Source organism: Plectropomus leopardus, chromosome 13, assembly GCF_026936395.1.
Source record: "Plectropomus leopardus strain MGB_pleo_1.0 chromosome 13, ASM2693639v1, whole genome shotgun sequence".
Classification (NCBI taxonomy): domain Eukaryota; kingdom Metazoa; phylum Chordata; class Actinopteri; order Perciformes; family Serranidae; genus Plectropomus; species Plectropomus leopardus.
In genome coordinates, this window is record NC_142188.1 from 16,497,380 (window position 1) to 16,519,099 (window position 21,720).

General features: G+C 40.1%; 4 protein-coding genes across 5 annotated transcripts in view; 1 reads left to right on the forward strand and 3 right to left on the reverse strand.

The window, feature by feature from the left end:
* Positions 1–14: 14 nt before the first annotated feature.
* On the reverse strand, positions 15–5,566 carry lrit2 (leucine-rich repeat, immunoglobulin-like and transmembrane domains 2). Of its 2 annotated transcripts, XM_088086328.1 has the most exons (4): positions 5,335–5,565; positions 3,787–4,571; positions 1,216–1,961; positions 15–949 (listed from the first exon to the last, which is right to left on the reverse strand). In XM_088086328.1, exons 1-4 carry the CDS (start codon positions 5,442–5,444, stop codon positions 923–925), a joined length of 1,668 nt encoding a protein of 555 aa, XP_087942454.1. In that variant the 5' UTR covers positions 5,445–5,565; the 3' UTR covers positions 15–922. The 2 variants fall into 2 exon arrangements, with proteins under 2 accessions (XP_087942454.1, XP_042357553.1); XM_042501619.2 differs by having other exon boundaries at positions 15–1,961; positions 5,335–5,566.
* Positions 5,567–6,255: 689 nt separating this feature from the next.
* Positions 6,256–14,322, reverse strand: lrit1a (leucine-rich repeat, immunoglobulin-like and transmembrane domains 1a). The gene is made up of 4 exons (XM_042502458.2): positions 11,446–14,322; positions 10,497–10,957; positions 8,920–9,225; positions 6,256–8,344 (listed from the first exon to the last, which is right to left on the reverse strand). The coding sequence occupies exons 1-4, from the start codon at positions 11,565–11,567 to the stop codon at positions 7,278–7,280; spliced, it is 1,956 nt and encodes a 651-aa protein (XP_042358392.1). The 5' UTR covers positions 11,568–14,322; the 3' UTR covers positions 6,256–7,277.
* Positions 14,323–15,336: 1,014 nt separating this feature from the next.
* On the forward strand, positions 15,337–21,283 carry rgra (retinal G protein coupled receptor a). Its single transcript, XM_042502510.2, has 7 exons — positions 15,337–15,723; positions 16,022–16,178; positions 16,846–16,967; positions 17,549–17,702; positions 17,817–17,934; positions 19,872–19,985; positions 21,119–21,283. The coding sequence occupies exons 1-7, from the start codon at positions 15,645–15,647 to the stop codon at positions 21,260–21,262; spliced, it is 888 nt and encodes a 295-aa protein (XP_042358444.1). The 5' UTR covers positions 15,337–15,644; the 3' UTR covers positions 21,263–21,283.
* The window catches only part of ogdhl (oxoglutarate dehydrogenase L), a 50,795-nt gene continuing 46,026 nt past the window's right edge, over positions 16,952–21,720 (reverse strand). Inside the window, exon 25 of the transcript XR_015778578.1 lies at positions 16,952–16,991. The gene's annotated coding sequence lies outside the window, so the exon portion shown is untranslated. The remainder of the gene's footprint in view (positions 16,992–21,720) is intronic.

Here is a 21,720-nt window from a genome sequence, read left to right on the forward strand (position 1 = left end):
ATGAAAAGCTGTAATTGAACATTTCATATTGTGTATTTGGTATTTACCAGAGTCCACTGATACATAATGTGTATTCTTGCTCTTATAAAGACCAATAAAAACAAACAAAAAAACTCAACAGATATATGTTCTTCCAGTGTTGTGGAGTAACTAGTTACATGTACTTAAATTACAGTTACAAATCAAAAGAGGTTACATCTGTACATATTCTTGTCAGTAAAAACTTTAAATGTAGAATATAACATTCAATCTGTTGCTTTGTATCTTTTCATCGTGCAGGAATGCCTTCTTTTGTCATAGTCTATTCATGCCCAGTTTAAAACATTGTGTAGAGTAAAAAAGTTATCAAATGTAGTAAATTAATAACAATGATGATATTTTTAACAGTGTTATCAGTAATACGCAACCTATTACATTTCAAAATAACCTCCCCAAAGCTGTTGTGACATACTGTACAATAGTTTGACTTCATTTGACTAAATCTACTGACAGAGTGCACAATCACTTTATCATTTCACACAATCACCATCAGGTTAAAGATGTAAATATGTAAATATATTTCCATGTCATTGACAATGTTGAGTCAATGTAAGCCAAAATGAAATTAGTCTGATAAATACATATGTGAATACATAAAGCAATATTAAAGTGCTAACACGGAAATAAATAGATAAATAAATAAAGATAGAGCAGAAGATAAAGTCTGCATATCCTACTAAAAAACTTACAAAATGTACACATCAGTATTAATTGTGAGCACTCCTCCATTTGAATATCCACAAAGGCTTCATACAGCAGCAATTTTAAATGTGTGATAATTGACATTTGAACATATCATGTACAAAGACAAACATGTAATTTCAGACAGAAAAAAACTGCAAACAGTGGTGAAAATCCTTGAATTACACTCTTAGGTCATCATTCACATCTTTGCAATAAACTCCACGGCCTAGAACAGAGGGAGAGATGAGATTAAAACCAAGGCAGGTAACACGGTCATTCATTTGAATATTGTGCTAATATATTAGAATCAGATCTATGTTTTCTACTCTACTTTACAAAATGAACTGATGTAGAGAGATATTGGTGTATTACAAGATCAGTTTGTTGTTTTCCTTTGTTGCTTCAAAAAACAGAAATTTAATATAGTTCAGCTGTGAGTCTGCTGTGGTCAGCTTTGCCCTTATACTGTCTGTCATCTGACCTCCTCCTCACCTTCCTGTCTTCACTGGAATCTTTCATAACCAGGCCCTCGTCGCTGGCGGCCTGCAGGCTGTCAAAGGTGCCCTGCCTCTCCCGCTCCATCCCGGACGGGCTGCTGTCCCTCCGCCGGTTCTTCCAGGATGCCACGATGCCCTCCAGGCAGGTAAACTTAGTGTCAGTGGTGCAGGCATACATGCCTATAGGCACAGCCAGCACCATGGCTAAAACTATCACCACTATGTGAATCAGCTTCTCCCTCTGCTCCATCTCAGTGATGTCACTTCCTGTCACAAACACAATGCACTGGCCGGGACGTGGTGCCTGACTCTTAAGCGTTACACAGATTTCATATTTGGTAGCAGGCATCAGATCAGAGACGGAGTAAGAGTGAATCCCAGGGCCGATGTAGATCATTTCTTTCTTGTTAGGGCCAGCGAGGCCAAAGTGGATGGTGAACCAGGTTTCGGCCGGGCGGTCCAAGGCAGCGTGCCACTCAATGGTAATACCACGCACTGTCTGTTTGACGATGCGGATGTCAATGTAGACGTTTTCATCACCAGGAGCAGGTGGAGCCAGGTTGCTGGGGAAGAGTGAAGACGGGGAGTCATCAGGAGAGGCAACCTCCAGGAGGACACTGGCAGAGGAGTTTCCTATGAAGTTGACAGCAGTGCAGGTGTAGGTACCACGGTCAGCTGCATGGAGGGATGGGATCACTAGGAGAGATCTGATGGTGTCCTCATCCACTCTTTCCTGAGACTCTGGGAGGAAAAACAGGGACATCCAATGTTATTTCAAGAGACATGCAAGCTTTAACGATAAAACTCAGTATAGACAACTCATTTTGTTCATTATCTTAACAATGGTTTCCACATATCAAGTTGAAAACACATTATTTTATCATATTCAGTCAACTTTTTGCACCTCAGAATACAACCAAAGGTAGAAAAAAAGTCAGTGAATTAAACCACTTGTGCCCATTAAAGGAACAGTCTGAATAATAATATGACTCCTACATGCAAACAGGGACATACAAAAAGATGAAGGCAAAACATAAACAGCTTTATAATAGACAAAAATTGTGAGACTGCAAATAAAATTCTACTTATCAATTAATCTGCCAATAATTTCTGCAATCATTTGAAAACACTAAATAATGGCAGTCACAAACTGTGGTAAACAAATAGCTTTTTTTGTCTGAGCATCAGTACAGAACCTAACAATATTCAATTTAACATAATAATAAAATTACATACAAAAAAAAAAAAAATACAAAAAAGCATATATCTACAATCACAACATTTGAACCAATTGTTTTTATACTTGAAAAATGATTTGAATGATTAATGGATTGTCAGAATAGTGGACAGTTATTTTTTATCCACTGATCAATTAATCAACAAATGATTAAACTCTAACAAACATGTTTGCAGGATTTATCTTAAAGTACAGTATAAAGACATTGCAACAGTCTCTAGGACTGTAATAATACTAATACTAATAATACTTACAAGATCTCTTATTATTTACCCATTAACTTCTTTACTAATTATTGACAAGACTACTGATGACTTGCTTGCATGGGATTTTTTTTTACTTACTTGGCAACCTAAATGTTGTTCTAATTAATGTCTTAGCTAACACTTTAATTAGGATAGTCCACCCAAAGATAGTTTATAGAGTATTTGAAACAGTTCATTAGCTTATTAGTTGCAGTTAATGTGACAGTTCATTAACAAACCTAAATATTCACAGAATAATTTAGTTGAACTTCAGCAATTGACCTGTGGTGACTAACTATGAGTTCATAGTTTAAGTTCAGCTAAATTATTCTGTGAATATGTTTTCATATATCTTCCATAAATAAATATCTACAGACAAATTGAAACTTGAATTGTTGAATCTCAACTAATAACCTGTTGAAATGTTACAAATACTCTTTAAACTATGTGTAGGTGAACTATCCAAGTGCTTCATTACTGTCATTACTGTCATTACTGTAGTGTGGATTGTAGTCTTTAATTTAAAAAAAATAAAACAAAATACTATTAACGTCTACATGGATAATTGTCATTATGACATATAAATACGTACAGAAGTACTTTTACTTGAGTAACAGCTACTCTACCCAGCTCTGGTTTCTGTCCATAATATTGTGACAGATGACTGTTTTTACAAGGAGTGGTAACAGAGGTAGTACCAGAGACACTGATGGCAGCAGCAGCCTGGTTTCTGTTTGTTTATACTGAACTGGTTACTTGCAGTCATGATCTGCAGTAAGCACTCCACTCTAAAGGTTAAGTCTAATGACGCAGATGTTTACTTAATTACACAGTAGCCCAACACGGCTGACATTAGGTAGGCTGAAGTACACTATAATCTCCAACACACTTAATCAACACTGATGGTGTTGTGCAGATCGAGAGAATCAGTGGTGATTATCAGTGGGCCAATATCCAGATTTAGCCCTCCTCATCTTAAGGACGGGCCAGAAAGTCTACGATTAAAATGTGTTAAAGTATCTAATTTACCACCAGATATCACTCTGGGTGTGTGGATGACACATCGTTGACATCACACTCTTACCATGAAATCCTCTGATTATCTTCAGGCCATATGTCCACCACACCGCGGGGTCTGGCCTGGCCTTAGCGAGGCAGCGCAGGGTGACATTTGCACCCTGAGGCAGGCTGATGTTGGAGGACGGGGTGGTGACGATAGGCTTCACGCACGCCTGCAGCTCTATCTCGTGGAAGAACTTGCCCGCCCTAAAATCCGGCCCTGAGCAGGTCAAGTAGGAGTTCATCAGTATAATCGGTGGACTCAGTGACCTGATGAATTCCACGAAGCCCTTCAGGCGGCAGTCGCAGAGCCACGCGTTGTCGTGGAGCGCCAGCACGACGTTCGGCCCTGAAGCCTCCCGCTCCTCCGTGCTCTGTAGTTTTTGGTACAGAGGCCAGTTTTGGAAGACCTCCTTTGATATCACCGTAAGCTGATTGAAGGATAAGTCTAAGTAAGTCAGACCTGGCAAAAATTTTAACGCATGCTCTGGCAGGACGTCCAGCTGGTTGTGCTTCAGGTCCAGGATCTTGAGGGCCGGCGTGTCCTCGAACGCTGTCCATGGTACTGAACGGAGTTTGTTCCCTTGCAGACGGAGCTCAGTTAAGTTTCCCAAACCCTCCAGACCCTTTGAGTTTATCACTGTGATATCATTGAAGTTCAGCCACAGGTTCTCCAAGGAGGGTGTTTTTGAGAATGCGCCTCTGGGTATTTCAGTGAAGTGAGATTTTTCTATTCGTATTTTGGTCATATCATCTGGAAGGTTGTCTGGTATGGCCCCAAACGCGCTCTCCTCCATACAAATGAGCGACCTATGATTAAAGGAAAGAGTTTAAATGGACATTTAGTTACTGTGTAACCTGACACTTAATAAACAGAATATAGGATCCCAAATTAGAGCTGCAAACCTCAATCTATACTCTAAAAATAAATAAATAAATTGCACAACAGTTTGCATCAGTCCTGTTGAGTTATGACAACTTCTAATGAAATCACGTACAATGAGTTAGGGGTAATCAGCTTTTTTTCTACAATCAAAGGCATTTTTAAGTATTGCTTACTTAATAACTGATAGCAAAAAAACACCTTTTTAAGTAAGAAAATGTCCTTTGTGTCATAGCTGTTTGGCCTGCTGGTCTCTAACACAGTCTGTCTGAATTTGTCCAGGCATTTTAAGTGGTCAAGGGATGGGATTTAAAACCAAATTCATTACAACTTAAATTTTGTTTGAAATCAATTAACACATACATTTGAGTATAAACTGCACACAATATTAAGTTGATGGAATTGTCAACATCATTATGCCAGCACAACTTTTCAAAAATAATGTTTGCAACTTACAAGGTTTATATAGCTCACTAAATGAGAATTTTTATCCCACAAGGCTGTGGTGGCAGGTTCCCTGAATTACTTTTTACAGTCATACCCCCTAAAGCCAACCCCTTTTGAGACAACATGCACGTTTTACATTACTATATGTCTTTAATGTATCTACCGTCACCCACTGACACAGTTACATAAGTTATAAATACCTCCACCTCGGTGAAGCTTAGACAACATGAATTAAGGTCTTACCTGCCATGACGGTCTTCCACACAGCTGCACCCCCGCAAACATTGAGAATAAGTGATATACGCCTGGATGTTAAACAAAGCTATAACCAGCAGGTAACAAATTATGTCCATAGTCCGCGGAAATCCCTAAAGTTGAGGACTACATTCGTTCTCAAGACATGTCGAGTGTGGCAGACGAGTGAAGCCTATTAGGCTTAATCCCTGACGTACCGCGCACTGAGCAAGTGGCATCTAATTCTTGGGAGAGACACGCATGATTAACACCGGACACAGCCAGCAGGTCTGACCCACTATGTGTTTAAGACGGTACCACTTTTTGTTAGGTCAACTTTTATGGAGGCTTGTAATTAACTAACTAATGCTTTCTCGATCACTTATACGCCATTAATAACAAGTTTAAGGTTGCCAGTGTTTTGTTGTTTTTTTTGTTTTGTTTTACAGAAGGTCTCTCCAACTGGTATTTACCCCTCCTATTTGGTAATAAAACAGTTGAAATAATAAAATAATAAAAGTTGGCAACCCATCAACACATATTTGGGAGTTTCACTTTATCAGCCATTTAGTGTGTAGCTATAGAAGTTAATACATTCATTTTGGTGTAGATTATCTGCATTTTTTCCAAGGAAATAAGTCACCATTCAAGGCTCTTGAAAGAAGTTTGTTCTTATTATAATAAATACCATTTTTAAAGTAAAAATAACTTGCAAATTTTCAAGGAACTTATTGCAAAGTGTCGGACGAACTGATAGTAAAGAGTTGTTTAATCTTGACCTAATTCCTTGAAATTACTTTGATCAAACATCAAAATATGAAACATGAAATGAAAAATCACCCATTTTAAATCACTGCTGATGGAAACCCACTTTGAAAATTGATCAACATGGTGAGGTGAAAGTAAACATATAAGAACACACAGTACTGATAACTGGATATGTATAAAAGTTTTATTCCACTATATTCAAATAATATCATTGGAATGAATAGATCTACATTTATTGGGGTAATGATGCCTCTAGGTGGCACGAAACAGGTACATAAAGATATTTCAGTATGTGTCTCATTGCTGGGAATAGAAATTGTTTAATATTTTGCATCATTTCCACTCTATTTACATTGTGTCATAGTTCAGTCCTTTCTGTACTTCTCTCCAGCTCCAGCTTTTCTCCATACACCAGAGTGTTGAACCATGCCTATGTGTATATCTTCTCTGAGAACATATGACAGATATATACAGAGGCACAGACTTATTTGTATATGTAAGTGTACATCATCCAGTAAAGTATATACAAATCATACACATACATATATGATATAAACAATGGAGTGTCGACCGTCGAGTTCCCTTAAAGTCAGATCACGTTGCAGAGGTTTCTTTGCTGGGCCATGCAAATGAGATGAAATATAAATTACAGTGATTATTGTTGTGCTCTTTCAGCTTTTGACGTGTTTTCTCTGACAGGCTTAGTGATAAAAACATTCTGAGTGTGTTTGAATGTTGTCATATAATCAATGCGTGAATGCATGTATGACAGTCCAGTGAGTTTAACTCTATCTGCAGGAAATATCCCACAAATATCTGGACAAAAAAAATGAATGTCAAATATTCCTCTAAACTGATATTTCCATTATAGTGCAGCGTGCAAAAGTCCTTTGATAGAAGTTGGATCTCTGTGGTGGTGGAGTCGGAGGCATGATCCAGCGAGGAGGGACAGGTGGGGGGGAATCCCATGGCGTGGGCGTACGGGAGCGTGTGGGAGGGGGACTGACGTCAGGATGTTGCTGAGGGTGACCGTACTGGTAGTGATGGGGATATGGATGCGGGTGGACGTGGGGATGGGGGTGGTGATGGGGTTGTGAATGGGTATTAGGGGTCGGACTGGGGCGTGGATGTGGGTGAGTGCGAGGAAGATGGCGTGGAGCAGGAGCCGGAGCTGGAGCATGACGTCAGCAGAAGTACTCATTAGGCTGTCCCTCTATCTTGGCTGTGGCCTCGGAGTCCAGGCTGGAGCGGGCCGACAGCAGCCTGTTGGACTCCTCTGGATTCAGTCTGTTCAAATACTCGCCCTCGAGCCCTTTGGCCTTTGTGCCAGGCGACAGTGTTTCAAAGGTCACATATGAATCTTGAATGTCCTTGGATTTCTTCCCCCAATACTTCTGAATGCGTCTCTTCAGAGCCCCGCAGCACACGATGACAGTGAGTGGGACCGCGATGACACACGCCACTGTGATCACAATCACATTAATCAGCCGCTGGGTCCCGGTGGCGCTGGCTGCTTCATCAGTGGAAAATATGACACACTGCTCCTTCTTGGGGATCAGCCCCCTCACACACACACAGGCAATGTACTTGGTCCTGGGCACCAGCCCATCGATGGTGACACGGTTCTGCCCTGCCCCAACGTTGATCTTCCTCATGTCCCTCTCTCCAAACACAGCGTACAGCACACTAAATGCTGTTGTGTTCTTGGCTTTAGGGGCTCTCCAGTTTAAATAAATTGTATTGTCTGTGTCCCCCACTACTTTTACAGAGCGCACCACCCTATCCGGGTCCTGCTGCAGCGATGAGGTGTTGGCTGCCAAGTTGCTTAGATTAGTTTTCTCCAGATCCAGCAGTGCATCTGGGTTGGAGGAAGTGGCAGGCCCCGGGGTGGCTCTGTCAGTCAGGCTGTAACTGGCTAGTCCTGGATCGGGACCAAGACCAGGTGGAAGGCCTGGATCTAGAGCAGGCAGGGACGAAGGGGCGGATGTTGGGACCACATATCTGGCCACCAGTTTCTCCTGGTAGGCAGCTTTGCCCATTTGGTTGGGTTTTTTGGCTTTGGATTTCTTGTCGTTGCTGGTTTGGTTCCCCTCAGGTTTTGGTGAGTTAGAGACAATGAGAGAAATAACAGCTTCAGCGTTCCCCGCATAGTTAGAGGCCTTGCAGATGTATTTCCCTGAATCCCGATAGGACACAGCTGGGACACTGAGGATGGACCAGGTGATTCCCTCCTTTGAGGTTTCCTGCTGGACTGTGGTGGCAGAGAGGGGAGAGTATGGTCGTTTTACAATGGTGACAAAAGGTATTAAATTTAAAATAACAATATTATGTGGCCTCTGCCAAATATCCCCTTTCACTGATGTGCAAAGAGACACAAAGCAGTTGATTATACAATGTTGCAATGATAATCAGCAGTGTTGCATAACTCAGTGTTGTAGCCACAGCTGTTTGGCAGACTTATAACCTTAATATTTCCACTGGAAGCTGTCTGTTTAATTAACAGCACAGTGCAGACAAAAGCATCTAGTCTCAGACACAACACGGACAAACATGCAATGATCCAGTGGTGGAATTTTTTTTCTGTTTCATAATTTGGAGTTTTTGTACATGGGCTCTTTTTTTGTGGATTTTTCTGCATTGAATACTTCTATTTTTAATACTTTTAAATACATTTTCTTGATTATACTTACCTCTTACTTAAGAACCATTTTAATGCAGGATTTGTACTTGCAACATAGTATTTTTTTAACATTGTGGTAGTAATACTTTTACTTAAGTAAAGGATCTAAATACTTCTTCCAACACTGCAAAGATCTGCTGACTCACCTGTTCCATTAAGGAGTCGCCCATCTGCCTTACGCCACGACAGGTCTGGGATGGGGACTCCAATGGTCCCACAACGGAGCAGCACATTGTTCCCAACTGCGCTCCGGACTCGCGCCACAGCCGTGTGGATGCGTGGGAGCTGACAGCGCCGCAGCTCTGCGTCACTAAATAAGACCCCTGATACACTCTCAGGAGCTGAACACCGGAGCCTCGTGTCAATGAATGCCACCGAAAGAGTCGGAGACTTCTGGAACTGGACCAGATCATAGAGCCGACAGTCACACACCCAGGGGTTGTCATGGAGACCTGAGGGTGAGGGCGAGGCCATAAGAGAGGTTACAAAGGGAAGACGATCGTCAAGCTGAGTGCAAAGTGATAGACCAGCCTGCAGATGGCCGGTGTGGATGTTTGGATGTTAATCCTGTAAGAGGATTAACATTTAATTCATAAACTACATCATGACCATGACTACGGCAATGATGGTGGTGGTGGTGGTGGTGATGATGATGATGATGATGATGATGATGATGATGATGATGATGATGATGATGATGATGGGGGTCTAGTGATCAAGGTCAGGTTGTGTTGTCCTTCCCGCCTCCCTGTCCTTGACCAAAGCACCAGCCTTAAGAGCTGATCCAGCTGTACAGATGAATATGAGAATGAATGGGTTGAACACAGAAGATGAGCAAGTGTGAAATAAACTTGGCGTTTTGCATATAGATCAGATTCAACTTATGTTTGTCCACAGAAAGAGTTAAAGTTGTTGACAAATTGTCCATACATCATAGTATATTTTAAACTATTTAATGAATGCATGTATATGCTGAATACACTGTTAAATCTGACAAGTTGATTTTACTTGAAAGAAAAAAAATTGAAAAAGTAACTAATATAACTGTTAATTTCAGTTTGTTTATTTTATGTCTAATTGTTAAGTTTACTTAAAATGTAGTTGTATTTACTTAAATCTGTGAAGTTGTTGTTGCAAATTAAAAATGACAAGTTTAAGTGATTCAATCTGTCTAAGTTTTAGTAACTTCAGTAAACCAAGTTTACTGTATATCTGTATTCTGCTGGTGGCAAACTAGTTCATTATATTTGTACATTTTTATAAATTAAACAAAACTTGCAGATCTCCTAACTTCATTATTGGCAAAATCCTCTCTGTCATGATCAAGTTAAGTCAAACTAACTTGGTTAACTGAACTTGCTAGTACTTAGAAAGAACGAAAAGTAATCACAAACTTAGACTGATTTAATCAAACTTGTCATTTTTAAGTTGCAACACAAAATTAAGTAAATACAGACTATTAAGTCAATTTAAAACTTACATATGAAGTAATCTCAAGTAAACTTAAGACTTAGATATAAAGTAAACACAAATTAGGATTTATAGTTATATTTACTTCACTTTTCCAAGGCAATTGGTTGATTATTTTATGTTAGATAGACTTGACAGATTTTGCAGTGTAGGATGTATTGAAATAAAATATGACCTTTGACTTTAAAATTAACACACTTTACACACAGTGTTATGTGCTTTTTGTATTTTAAATCAAGCAGGGACTTCTTACCAAGTATCATTTTGGAGCTCTCTGGCCCTTGCACAGGTTTTGCCGCCAGCCAGGTGGACAGCACCTCCTCCGGCAGCGTCAGCAGGCTGTTGCTGGACAGATCCAGGTAGGTGAGGTTCTTGATGTAAGAGGTGGCCTCCGCTGGCAGCGAAGTGAGCTGGTTGTTGTGCAAATCGAGAAGTCTGAGACTGGGCATATCCATGAGAGATTCCCAGGGAAAGGCGGTGAGGGCATTCCCGTCCAAACGAAGCTCCTCCAGGTTGAGCAGTCCCCGGAAACTGTCCGGGCTCAAGGCGGACAGCGTGTTGAAAGACATCCACAGGAATTCCAGACTGGAGAGGTAGTTGAAGGCTTCGCTTGGTATCTGTTGGATGGCCGTCTTCTCAATCCGCAGTTTGGACGTGTCAACAGGAAACCCGACAGGCACGAGAGAGATCTCGGGGTCGTTGCAAATCACGCTCCTGAAATGGAGACATCATATTTGTGTTCACATTCGAGTCACAAATTACGCAGTTTTGCAATGTAACAGTAAACAAAAAAATAAACATAATTTATGATAAATACGCATTAAAATCTGATTGATTATTGATTAAATGGCGTTTTTTTTAGTCTAAAGGATATAAAACATGTAGTAAGTTTACAAGAAGCAAAAATGCTGGTTAATAATTCTGGAAAAATATTTTTTCCCCAATCCATCTAAACTCGCATACAACGCATGGTGATGTTGAAAGTGCCTTTGAGAGATAATCCTGCATTAAATAAAATTGGACCGACATGCACTCCCTGAATTATCTTTTGTACACGTGCTCACCTCTATGCAAACAGCTGTCCTAATATAAGAATTTGACATGTCTGTCTAAAAGATGCGTCTGTGCGCACAAACCAGAGCACATTCTAATGTGCTTTTTTTAAATATATAAATTGATTTTCATATGGACAAGCTCCTTACCTGGCCTTTGATCCATCACTCAGGTTGTGGTAAAAACAGCTGCACTGCGACGGGCAGGAGCTCACTGGGGAGAGAAGTTCACCTGTGGCCACGTAGAGCCCCAGGAGCAGGACGAGGAACATTTTGGCCCACGTTTACGCATACGCAGCTTGTCTACATGCGCCCAGTTTGCGCCCACTGAAGTCAAACAGACTTGCTTTTTTCTCTCATTTACAGGAATATCATCCGCATGGCTTTGTCCCACCGCTTCGCTGTCCCATAGTGATCCGACTGCTATGAGTCCCGAGATAAAAAGGATAGACAAGGATTAGTGAAAGGACTGGCGTTCTTTTCATTTGGATGCGTATTGCATCCCGGAATCCGATAGGCTGCGCAGAGACGTCCCTATTTATTATCACAGAAAAACACTTCCGAAATGGTCATAATCCACAGTGATGTTTGGATTTTTTCTTTCCCTCAAATGTAGCTTGTTCATTTGAGCCCTGCCGTGACTGTTAATCTGTAAGTGGACAGCACTACGTTTTACCACAAGGTGGCCCCTATACCATAGCATGTGGCTCCCACCTTAGGGCCTCTGCACTCAGCAGATGTTCACCCAATATTTTCTTAATCTGGCATCTTTTTCTTTTAAATGTATTTAACTTTCAATGTTTTCCATCACAAAACAACTAATATTTCCACAGTTAGAAATCAGATAGATACTCGGACTCATGCAAAGTAAGAGAAAATAAAATTACCCAGCTGTTGGGGCCTTTTTTCCATTTTTTTCCCCACCTTTATGTTTTGTTTTGTGTCTGTTTTTTTTTTGTTTGGTTTTGCTTTATGTCTCTGTTGTTTGTGGTACTTTTGTGTCTTTTTGAGGTGATTATTATTATTTTTTTTTGGTTTTTTTGGGTCTCTTTGTGGTTGTTTTGCCCGTTTTTGTAGTCAGTTTGTGACTCGTTGCAGTATTTTTGCATCTTTGCATCTTAGATTTAGATTCAGAAAACTTAATTCATCCCTAAAGGACAATTCATTTTGACAGCTTTCCCTATTTGCATCATAGATCAAAATAAGTAAACACAAATAGATAGATAACAAACATGCTTAGAATAACAGCAGCACTGGAACTTCAACAACAACATGTCAGTGACAAGAGATCGGCGTATGGGTGTCAGGACAAGGGCAGCGAACACACTTAAACACCTACAAGATGCCGCATATGGGCTTACACAAGGAGCCAGGTGATAAAAGAAAACGACAACAACTACAAAAGAAACAAACCAAATCACTGTCATGGTTGTTAAGCAGCCTGATAGCAGAAGGAATAAAGTAATTTGAATATCGGTTTGTTTTCTGCAGAGGTGCATAATAGCATCCGTCTGATAGCAATAAAGCAAATTCATTGGACTGAATATGGTCAGATTGACCAATAATTCCTTTTGTTTTCTGGACCATGTTTCTTCCAGATTCAACACAATTCTTTCAACTGGACTCCTGGAGCATTTTTATGGTCTTTTCGTGCCTCCTTGTAGTCATTTTGAGTTTCTTAGCTGTTGGTACATGTTTATTTAAGTAGTATTTTGCAGGTGATGGCCAGGGGGACCCCATAACACTTTGGGCCCCTGGGCCTGTGCCGGTAGACCCATTCAGTAACCCATCCACGATGACAGAAAATACATATTCTTTAAGTTTTTCCTCCTTTTGGCATTCCATCCCCCCTACATCCATTTTATATCTGCACATGAGTTTTATGCAGACCATTTCTCAATATGAAACACAGTGGTATTTTCTAAACAAACACAATTTGTTAGAATAACAAAAAAGCCTGCAACAGTAAGGAATGCATGTTGAATCAGTATGAATGAACGTGACTCACAATGGCTTTTATTCCACCTCAGTAACCCATTTTGAGTCCCACACTACTACGGGAAAACACCTCCAATTGTAAAGCTTTTGTTTTGCAATGTAAGTAAATACTACATGACTAATTTGGCACCCATTCCTGGTATTTCATCAGACTGTAAGTTCAGTGTTACACTTGGCTGGCACTACAAAGCGTACCTACTGTGGCCCTTAAAGAGATGGCGAAACACATGCTTTCAATGTGTGTGAACAACTTGGCAGCAAGACGCCACTTACCATATGACCTACATTTACCCACAGTCAGGCCAGGGGTTTTGGTACAAAATAAAATGTTTAATAGAGATCAATAAATTTTATAGATTGATAATGACAGATTAAACAGAGACAACAATAGTTCCTGACTTGTTTGCCGCATACTGATATTTTAAAGTCTTCCCTTTTCCAGAAGTATTTGCCCTTTAGTTTAGATTTATTACACTACTGAACCTTTTGCATTAACATCCATTTGCGTCAAAGGTCATTTGGTATGTTTGGTTTTACAGCCGTGTAGGTCTGTACTGAGGCTCTAAACGTGTTGAGCAATCATGTTCAAAAACTTAAACATTCCATATCACACTGCAAGCAGTTAATCTCATTTACTGAAGCAAATAAAGACCCCCTTTTACATATGAACTAGAAGACTGGACCCATTTTGAGCTGCAATGTCATTCTTAGTGTGCAAAAGTCTTAAAAAACATAAATACTTCAGTAACATTACAACAAGTGGTGTTTTGAAATGTTTGCCAGATTAAACAATATCAGTACTAGGTTAAAATGAAGCAAGAGTTATCAAATTAGACTTCCATGTTCAGCAGAAAAAGTTATCAAAAAACATCCAAATACTAATGTATTACTCATATACTCATTTGTGTCAGTATTTCTGTACATGTTCTAGATAGTTTTTCTCTCATTTAATCTGTTTGTCTCCTGTGCCTTTGTCAAAGACTCTGTTTTTAGTATGACCAATTTCACAAAGGCAAATCTGGACTGGAAAAAAAGTAATAAGTGTGCAAAATGTGACAGCTAAACACTTAAAACCACAAACCATATATATATATATATATATATAGATTGATTGATTGAACATGTAGAACTCACACATTTTAACCTATTTCCCAATATCTTCTGATCCTATAATCCTAAGGAAAAACCTGAGCAATACAATGTCAGGGCTTGTGTCCCCTCTATTCCCGTGGCATGAAAAGCTGCAAATGATGTCGCAACTGAAACATGACAGATCCACTGAGGCCTGGGGATGATGGCTGGATTTCATTTACATGCTTTGTTGATCAGCTAAAGCTGAATATGAATACTGGCTTTTATTGTTGTGCGCTCCATTTAGCCCTTATCAGAAAGGAAACTCCAGACTCCAGCCTCTGATGACACATGTTGTGTCTGCAGTTCCAAAAGTGCAATGTTGTTTAGTCATTGAGAGCAGATGCCATTTTTGGGCCATTTGTGTTTTATTTCCTATAAACTAAATAAATGTGCACAAAACCAATGCTGACATGTCCAGTTCAACAGCCACTAGTGAAAACAGAGTCCTGCCATATGGGACAAAGGATTAATAAAGGATCAGATCAACATGGATCCTCTGTAGTGTCGCAATTAACACTTTATATCAATCTGTGAATGGGCACTGATGGATTAAAACACATCACGTGCATTTCATTTAAATATATACTGTGCATAAGATGCAAGGCATTGGCATACTAGAAAGAAATGAAAAAATCTCTATTCTCCCGCAAGCTGATAAGAAACCACCTGTCTGTATTCAGTCTGTATTTGTGATGCTGTAAACACTCACATAGCCTCATGTATCGCAGGAGAATAATAGGGGTGATTTTTGTTGTTGTTGTCAGTGGATATCTTTTGTTGCGGTTGTGTGCAGTTGTGATTGGAAGGGGGCTGGAGCTCTGCAGACACCTGTTGTGTCTCCTTAAAGCGACGGCAGAGCTGTAGGCTGCATCAGACGCGTCGCCTCGTCCTGTTGACATCAGCAGCGGCTGCATCCTCACCGGGACGCAGAGACAAAGGCTTGTTGTGTAACTAATTGAGGGCTTTACTGGTCGCGGTGGGCAAATACGCATTAAGGGTTGCGGTTTGTGTGGTTATGTTCATTAAGACATTCCTGCACGGATTGGGGCGACAGAGAGTGGAGGGCTTTACATAATAAAGTGCATGCTTTTCACGTGAAATGCCCCTTTAAAAGCGGGCTTCCTTCGGCTACATTGAGGCACATCGTAAACGAACGGACTGGGGAGGAGTGAAAAGTCTGTGACAGCTGCACTTTGTTGTGTCAATACAGCTTCAGTATGGTTTCGTCTTATCCTTTACCGGAGGGCTTCTCCGACTTCGATGTGTTCTCGCTGGGATCGTGTCTGCTGGTGGAGGGTGAGTGTATTTTGTTTTGTGTTGGAATTCAGCCAAAAACACTGCGAGGCTGCGAGGGCATGGCAGGACCTGACGCCCCCCGGTCGCTGCTCATGATGCAGGAGGCTGCCTCTTGTGTTCAGCTTTCACTTTAAACTGACAAATTTACGCACTGTATGTAAACAAAGGCATGATGTTTGCTTGTGAAATATCATGGTGCTGCATGTGGCGCAATAAGCATCGCCGTGCGCACTGATTTCCATTCACCGCCGCGCACGGCCAGTTCATTAATGATTGTTTATCTCTCCTCCACCCAAAGGTCTGCTGGGTTTCTTTTTAAACGCGGTGACAGTCGTCGCTTTCCTCAAAGTGAGGGAGCTGAGGACCCCCAGCAATTTCCTCGTGTTCAGCTTAGCCCTGGCTGATATGGGCATCTCTATGAACGCCACCGTCGCTGCTTTCTCCAGCTTCCTGAGGTGAGTGATGTAACCGCCCCCCTCCTTTCATAATGGCTATTTCATATGGCCAAATGTGGCCAAAATTATATGTAATGAGCAAATTAGACCTGGCTACCTGTCTTTGACATGATTCATAAATACATGGCGACGTATAATCAATACATGGAGACAATCAGGGCTGTGGAGACGGGGTGTGGGGGGTCAATACACTGCTAAAGCCTATGTCATAATGTGCAGGGGATTTTCAAGCAGTAATCACGAGATGAGAGATGCTGCTCTCACTGAGTCTGGGAGATTATACTCTATTATTATTATTATTTATGTATTTTTAAATATAGACCCATGCTCTAAAAATTACCCGATTGCTTGGTCTTAATTTTTCTAGTTTTTATGTTTCACTTATAGCATATATTAACATACTTCACCTTTAGTAACTCCTTTTTGTGTTTTGTATTGCTTGTTTTGGAGTTGCATATTTTGATTTTTGTTCTATCTTGTCTGTCTGTAATTTATGAGGCTGCCTGTTTTGGTCAGGCTCTTGAAAAAGACATTTTTTTAAATCTCAAAAGGTTTTTCTGGTTAAATAAAGGTTTGGTTAAAATACATAAAAATCAACCAGCTTTCTTATATTTGGTCATGAAGCTGATTTAGCACATCCTGCTTTTTCTGCACCCTCTGTCTCCAGGTACTGGCCCTATGGCTCTGATGGATGCCAGACTCACGGTTTCCAGGGTTTCGTGACAGCTCTCGCCAGCATCCACTTCATGGCCGCCATCGCCTGGGACAGATACCACCAGTACTGCACTAGTAAGTTTACACCTTCTCCTGTCCCTGTAGGCAAAGCACATGGACAAGCAAATTCATTTTGTTTTCCCTCCTCCAAGGAGCACAGGCTCAAACACACACACCCAACATCCAAGCAAACACTGAGCAGGTTTTTGTTCTCAGTTTTTAGCTGATCTCAAGACCTCCTGTAATTCTGAAAAAGGCCAGCTGGTCAATAAATGGCCTGCTGTTTTTTAATTTACCACAGATTGTTCTAGTAGCACGGTGAAATAATCACCCAAATATCATGTGATGATGACAAACAGAGAAGTTGTTCTAAGCAGATGGTGCAAAAATTGCAACCTGCGAGGTTTGAGTGTTAAGTAGAAAGTGTTTTCTTTTAATAGTGAGGAAAAAATCACCCCCACTGCTATTATTAGCTATCATTAATAAAAGGATACAGGGGAGGAGGAAGTGACTAACACCTGGTCTGCAGTTCACACCATTTTCTGTACAGAGTAGACAGCTAGGCACTCTGCTATTAACATGTTAAAACAAAGTGTTTCTGCATGACCTTTTTTTAAGAGGTGTTTGAAATGATGTTTTGAACCTGTTTTTATCAGGGACAAAGCTGCAGTGGAGCAGCGCTATCACTCTTTCTGTATTTATCTGGCTCTTCACTGCCTTCTGGTCTGCCATGCCGCTCATCGGCTGGGGAGAGTACGACTACGAGCCCCTCAGGACCTGCTGCACTCTGGACTACAGCAAGGGAGACAGGTACTGATGCACACAGAGACTTCACAATGCAGTCAAGATAAATATAGATTGCATTCTTTATCCCTCACTGTGAGTATTGATTTCACAGCCCTGTGTGCATTTTTCTCCCCACAGAAACTACGTGTCTTTCTTAATCCCCATGGCTATCTTCAACATGGCCATCCAGGTGTTTGTTGTCATGTCCTCTTACCAGTCCATTGCACAGAAATTCAAGAAGACTGGAAACCCCAGGGTAAGTTTAAAGAAAATCCATCAACAAAGGATCAGAAGAATGAAGTAATACATACAGATTTTAAATACAAGTTAGCAAAGCAGTTCATGTTTTCATGCCAGCCAGAGACAGACTGACTCTGTTTTGCTCTAGTTGCTCAAAACCCAAATTTAATCACATGCTTGATGCGAAGGAATTCAGAAATGACTGAAATCCAAGAAACAGGCAGTTAAGTAACAGAGCAGTTAACGAACACACAAATCCTTACAAATATGCAGTCCACATAAAGATTCATCCTTTGAAGTCACCCAATCGCAGTAGTGGAATGTAACTAAGTACATTAACTAAAGTGCTGGACTTAAGTACAAATTTGAGGTACTTGGACTTTTTCTTTCTTTTCTTTTTGTACCATTTTCTATTTATACTTAATAAGTCAGAAGGAAATATTGTACTTTTACTTCACAACATTAATCCAACAGCACTGATTAGTTTACAAAGTAAGATTTTTGCACAAAACATATATAACGCTTATACAATATGACATTTTCAAAAAAAAATACACTATCAAACATTATATAAAAGTAAAGCTTGGACAGAAAATTAAGTGGTGATAAATTATGATCATTTAAGTCATTTTTCATGCAAACATATCTAATGGTTCTAGCTTCACAAATGTGACGATTTGCTGCTTTTCCTTAATTATGTTTAATGTGTTCTAAATAATTTGTAATTTTGTGCCATTTACTGGACAAAACAAGCATTGTGAAGGTGTCACTTTTGTCTCTGACAACCTATGATTGTCTTTTCTCGCTATTTTCAGAATTTTTACAAACCAAACAATCACTCAATTAATGGAGAACGTTAGCTGAAATTCATGAGAATCCAAGAAAATAAGCTACAAATTTCAACAACAGTAATGTAATAGAGTAACAGTTGCATTACATTTTTCTTCATTGAGTACTTTTACTTTTAATACTTTATGTACTATTTCCTGATTGTAATAATATACTTTTACTCAAGTGAGATTTTAAATGCAGGACTGTGAATGAATCTCTTTCTAGTGTTAGCCCGACTTCCTCACGTGGTACTTACTCAGTGACAAACAGACAGTAAAAGTGGAGCACGTGAGCTCGGACATATATAGGTCATTGCCACAGGGGAAGACTGAGTGCTTCAGCTGGGAATGCGGACAGTAGCTGGTGTGCGCTGAACAGAACAGTGTATCTGTGAATGGTGAGTTCAATAGTGGAGTTCCTCAGGGGCTGAATCAGGTTGTCACACTTTATGTTGCGTAAGCCCATTACTCACAGTCATCTGAGTTGGGCAGAGACACTTTCATTACACACAAAGGCTGCAGAGTAGAGACACCAAAGCTCTCCACCGGGGCAAAGCAATTATGTAATGAAATGTATAGTTACACACTGGGCAATATGTCAACTGTGGGACAAGTATGGCATAAAAAAATCCTGGATGGATATACTTGTCCAAACTTGTCTCATGCCAAGTGGTGGGATGCTTTTATTAATATCCTGAAATGCTTTTATAACTGGATTTTCACTAAAAATTGATGCTGTACAGCCAAACTTTATTGTGGATTTTGAATATTTCACTTATCTTAAACATTATATAGCTTCAATGCAGACTTAAAACAAGTTAAGACAGTGTGGGATAAAAAGATTTTTCCAACTTTAACTACTTAAGAGGCGAACCTAAGTAGTCAAATGCCTATTTTGACCCCTGGATTATAACAAACTGCCTCTTTACTCTCTAGCTGTTTCTGTTTTTTAGCGGAGCATGAATGATCTTAGCAAAGACACTCCCAGACATTATCCCAGCCGTGTGACTCGACCTCATGACACAAGGCGTTTTTGTCTGCTTCACTCCTAATGGTTGATCATAACTAATCATTCATGTTTATCCCTCCTGCTCTGCCTCTCTTTGTGCTTTGCTCTCTGTAGTTCAACCCCAACACTCCTCTTAAGACCATGCTGTTCTGCTGGGGCCCCTATGGCATCCTGGCTTTCTACGCCGCTGTGGAGAACGCCAACCTGGTCTCCCCCAAGCTCAGGATGGTAAGGACAAATAAGCATACAAAACTTTCCACTAGAAATCAAACATAGTAATGTATATATTTTGAAATGCAGATCGTATAATCTGGACACTTGCATTTTGGACACACATACTGTACATAGATAGTAAAATATCTTAAAAATCTTCATGTGTTGGATGTAAGTATTTCTGACTTTGGCGCCTCCTGTGGTAGCATCAAAAAAGCATGAATGCCACAACACCTTGACAATCAACACATATAATGCACCAGCTGTTACTGGGATTTTGTCATTTTTCTATAAACAAAGCTGCTCCATAGACAATGAATGGGAGCCTGATTTTGTGGACGAACATAATATTTGTTTTCTCAGTTATACTCAAATGAGCTTTATTCCATTGTAGTGGTCTTAGCTTCAACAGAAACTTGCTCAGCTAGAGCATCTTTCCCAATTCATTGTCTGTGGAGCAGCTCCAGACTTTATCCAATGACATGACAATTTGATTTTTAGCACTCTGGTTTTTCAATTTGGGAGATAATTGTTCATGTTAAACAATATTTTTGGACTGTCTTATGCTGTGTCCACAATATGAGCAACACAGCAACAAGGTATAAGTCATTTTCTAAAGAGGCCAGTGACATTATGTTACAAGCTGATGCCTTACACTTGCTCCTGAAGCCGAGCGTGAACGCGAGAAATCAAAATTGAGCTGGCCTCGAGTTTATTCAGCGCTCCAATGATGCAGTGGAGCATCAAGCAATTGTATAGTTTGTTTTGTTTCTGGCTGAGGAAAAGCATAAATATATTTTTGACCAAATACAACCTTTAGATGGCGTTCAGCTTAGGTGCTTTGTTGCAAATAACAGACGCACACATCCCTGTAACAATGTCGCTAAGCTACTGAGCACTTAAGCAGCACTCAACGTTGACACCACAGTAATGTAGCTGGCCACACTGTGATCTTTTTGCTCACTGTGTGCACACAGCATTAGGAAAAGCATGTGCGAATTTTGAAAATGGAAATAGTTAATGGGAATATATTAGCTAAACACACAGTTATGGCTGATAATTGTATTTCATCGCATTTTCATAATAATCAGTAATGCTCCTCAAGTTCAGCACTAATAACCTTTTCATGCTCACACCTGTCTCTGCAGATGGCACCTATCCTGGCTAAGACCTCTCCCACCTTCAATGTTTTCCTGTACTCTTTGGGAAATGAGAACTACAGAGGAGGCATCTGGCAGTTCCTCACCGGGGAAAAGATTGAAGTGCCTCAAATTGAGAACAAGTCCAAATAAACTAAGCATGCAATAATTACACACACTCACTGTCCTGGTGGTTTCTCACAGGTACTTAGATGTTTCTGTCTGTGGGTGTATGTGCATGTGTCGTGTCTTTAACAGTGGTAGCACTTGTCTCTTGTAAACATCTGTGTTGGATTTGTTTTCCTTTATTTCTGTAGTTGTGTTCACAAAGGATTTTATCAACCAAAACAAAAATGAACTGGCGTATTATAAAAGATGAACAAAATTGAAAATGTCCAAACAATTTCTTATTGGGAGGGACATCAAAGTGCAGCAGTATTTCATTATATGCAACAAAAACACACTGAACTTCTGTAACACACAGATTTTTCTGGTTTTCTTCAGTCAGTTTGAACTTTTATGTATCTTTTCTCATTAAGTAGGGGATGGTTATCATTTAAAGCTCATCTTAAGAAATGCTTTCCAACAGACGTCATCCATGATGTTCAAAT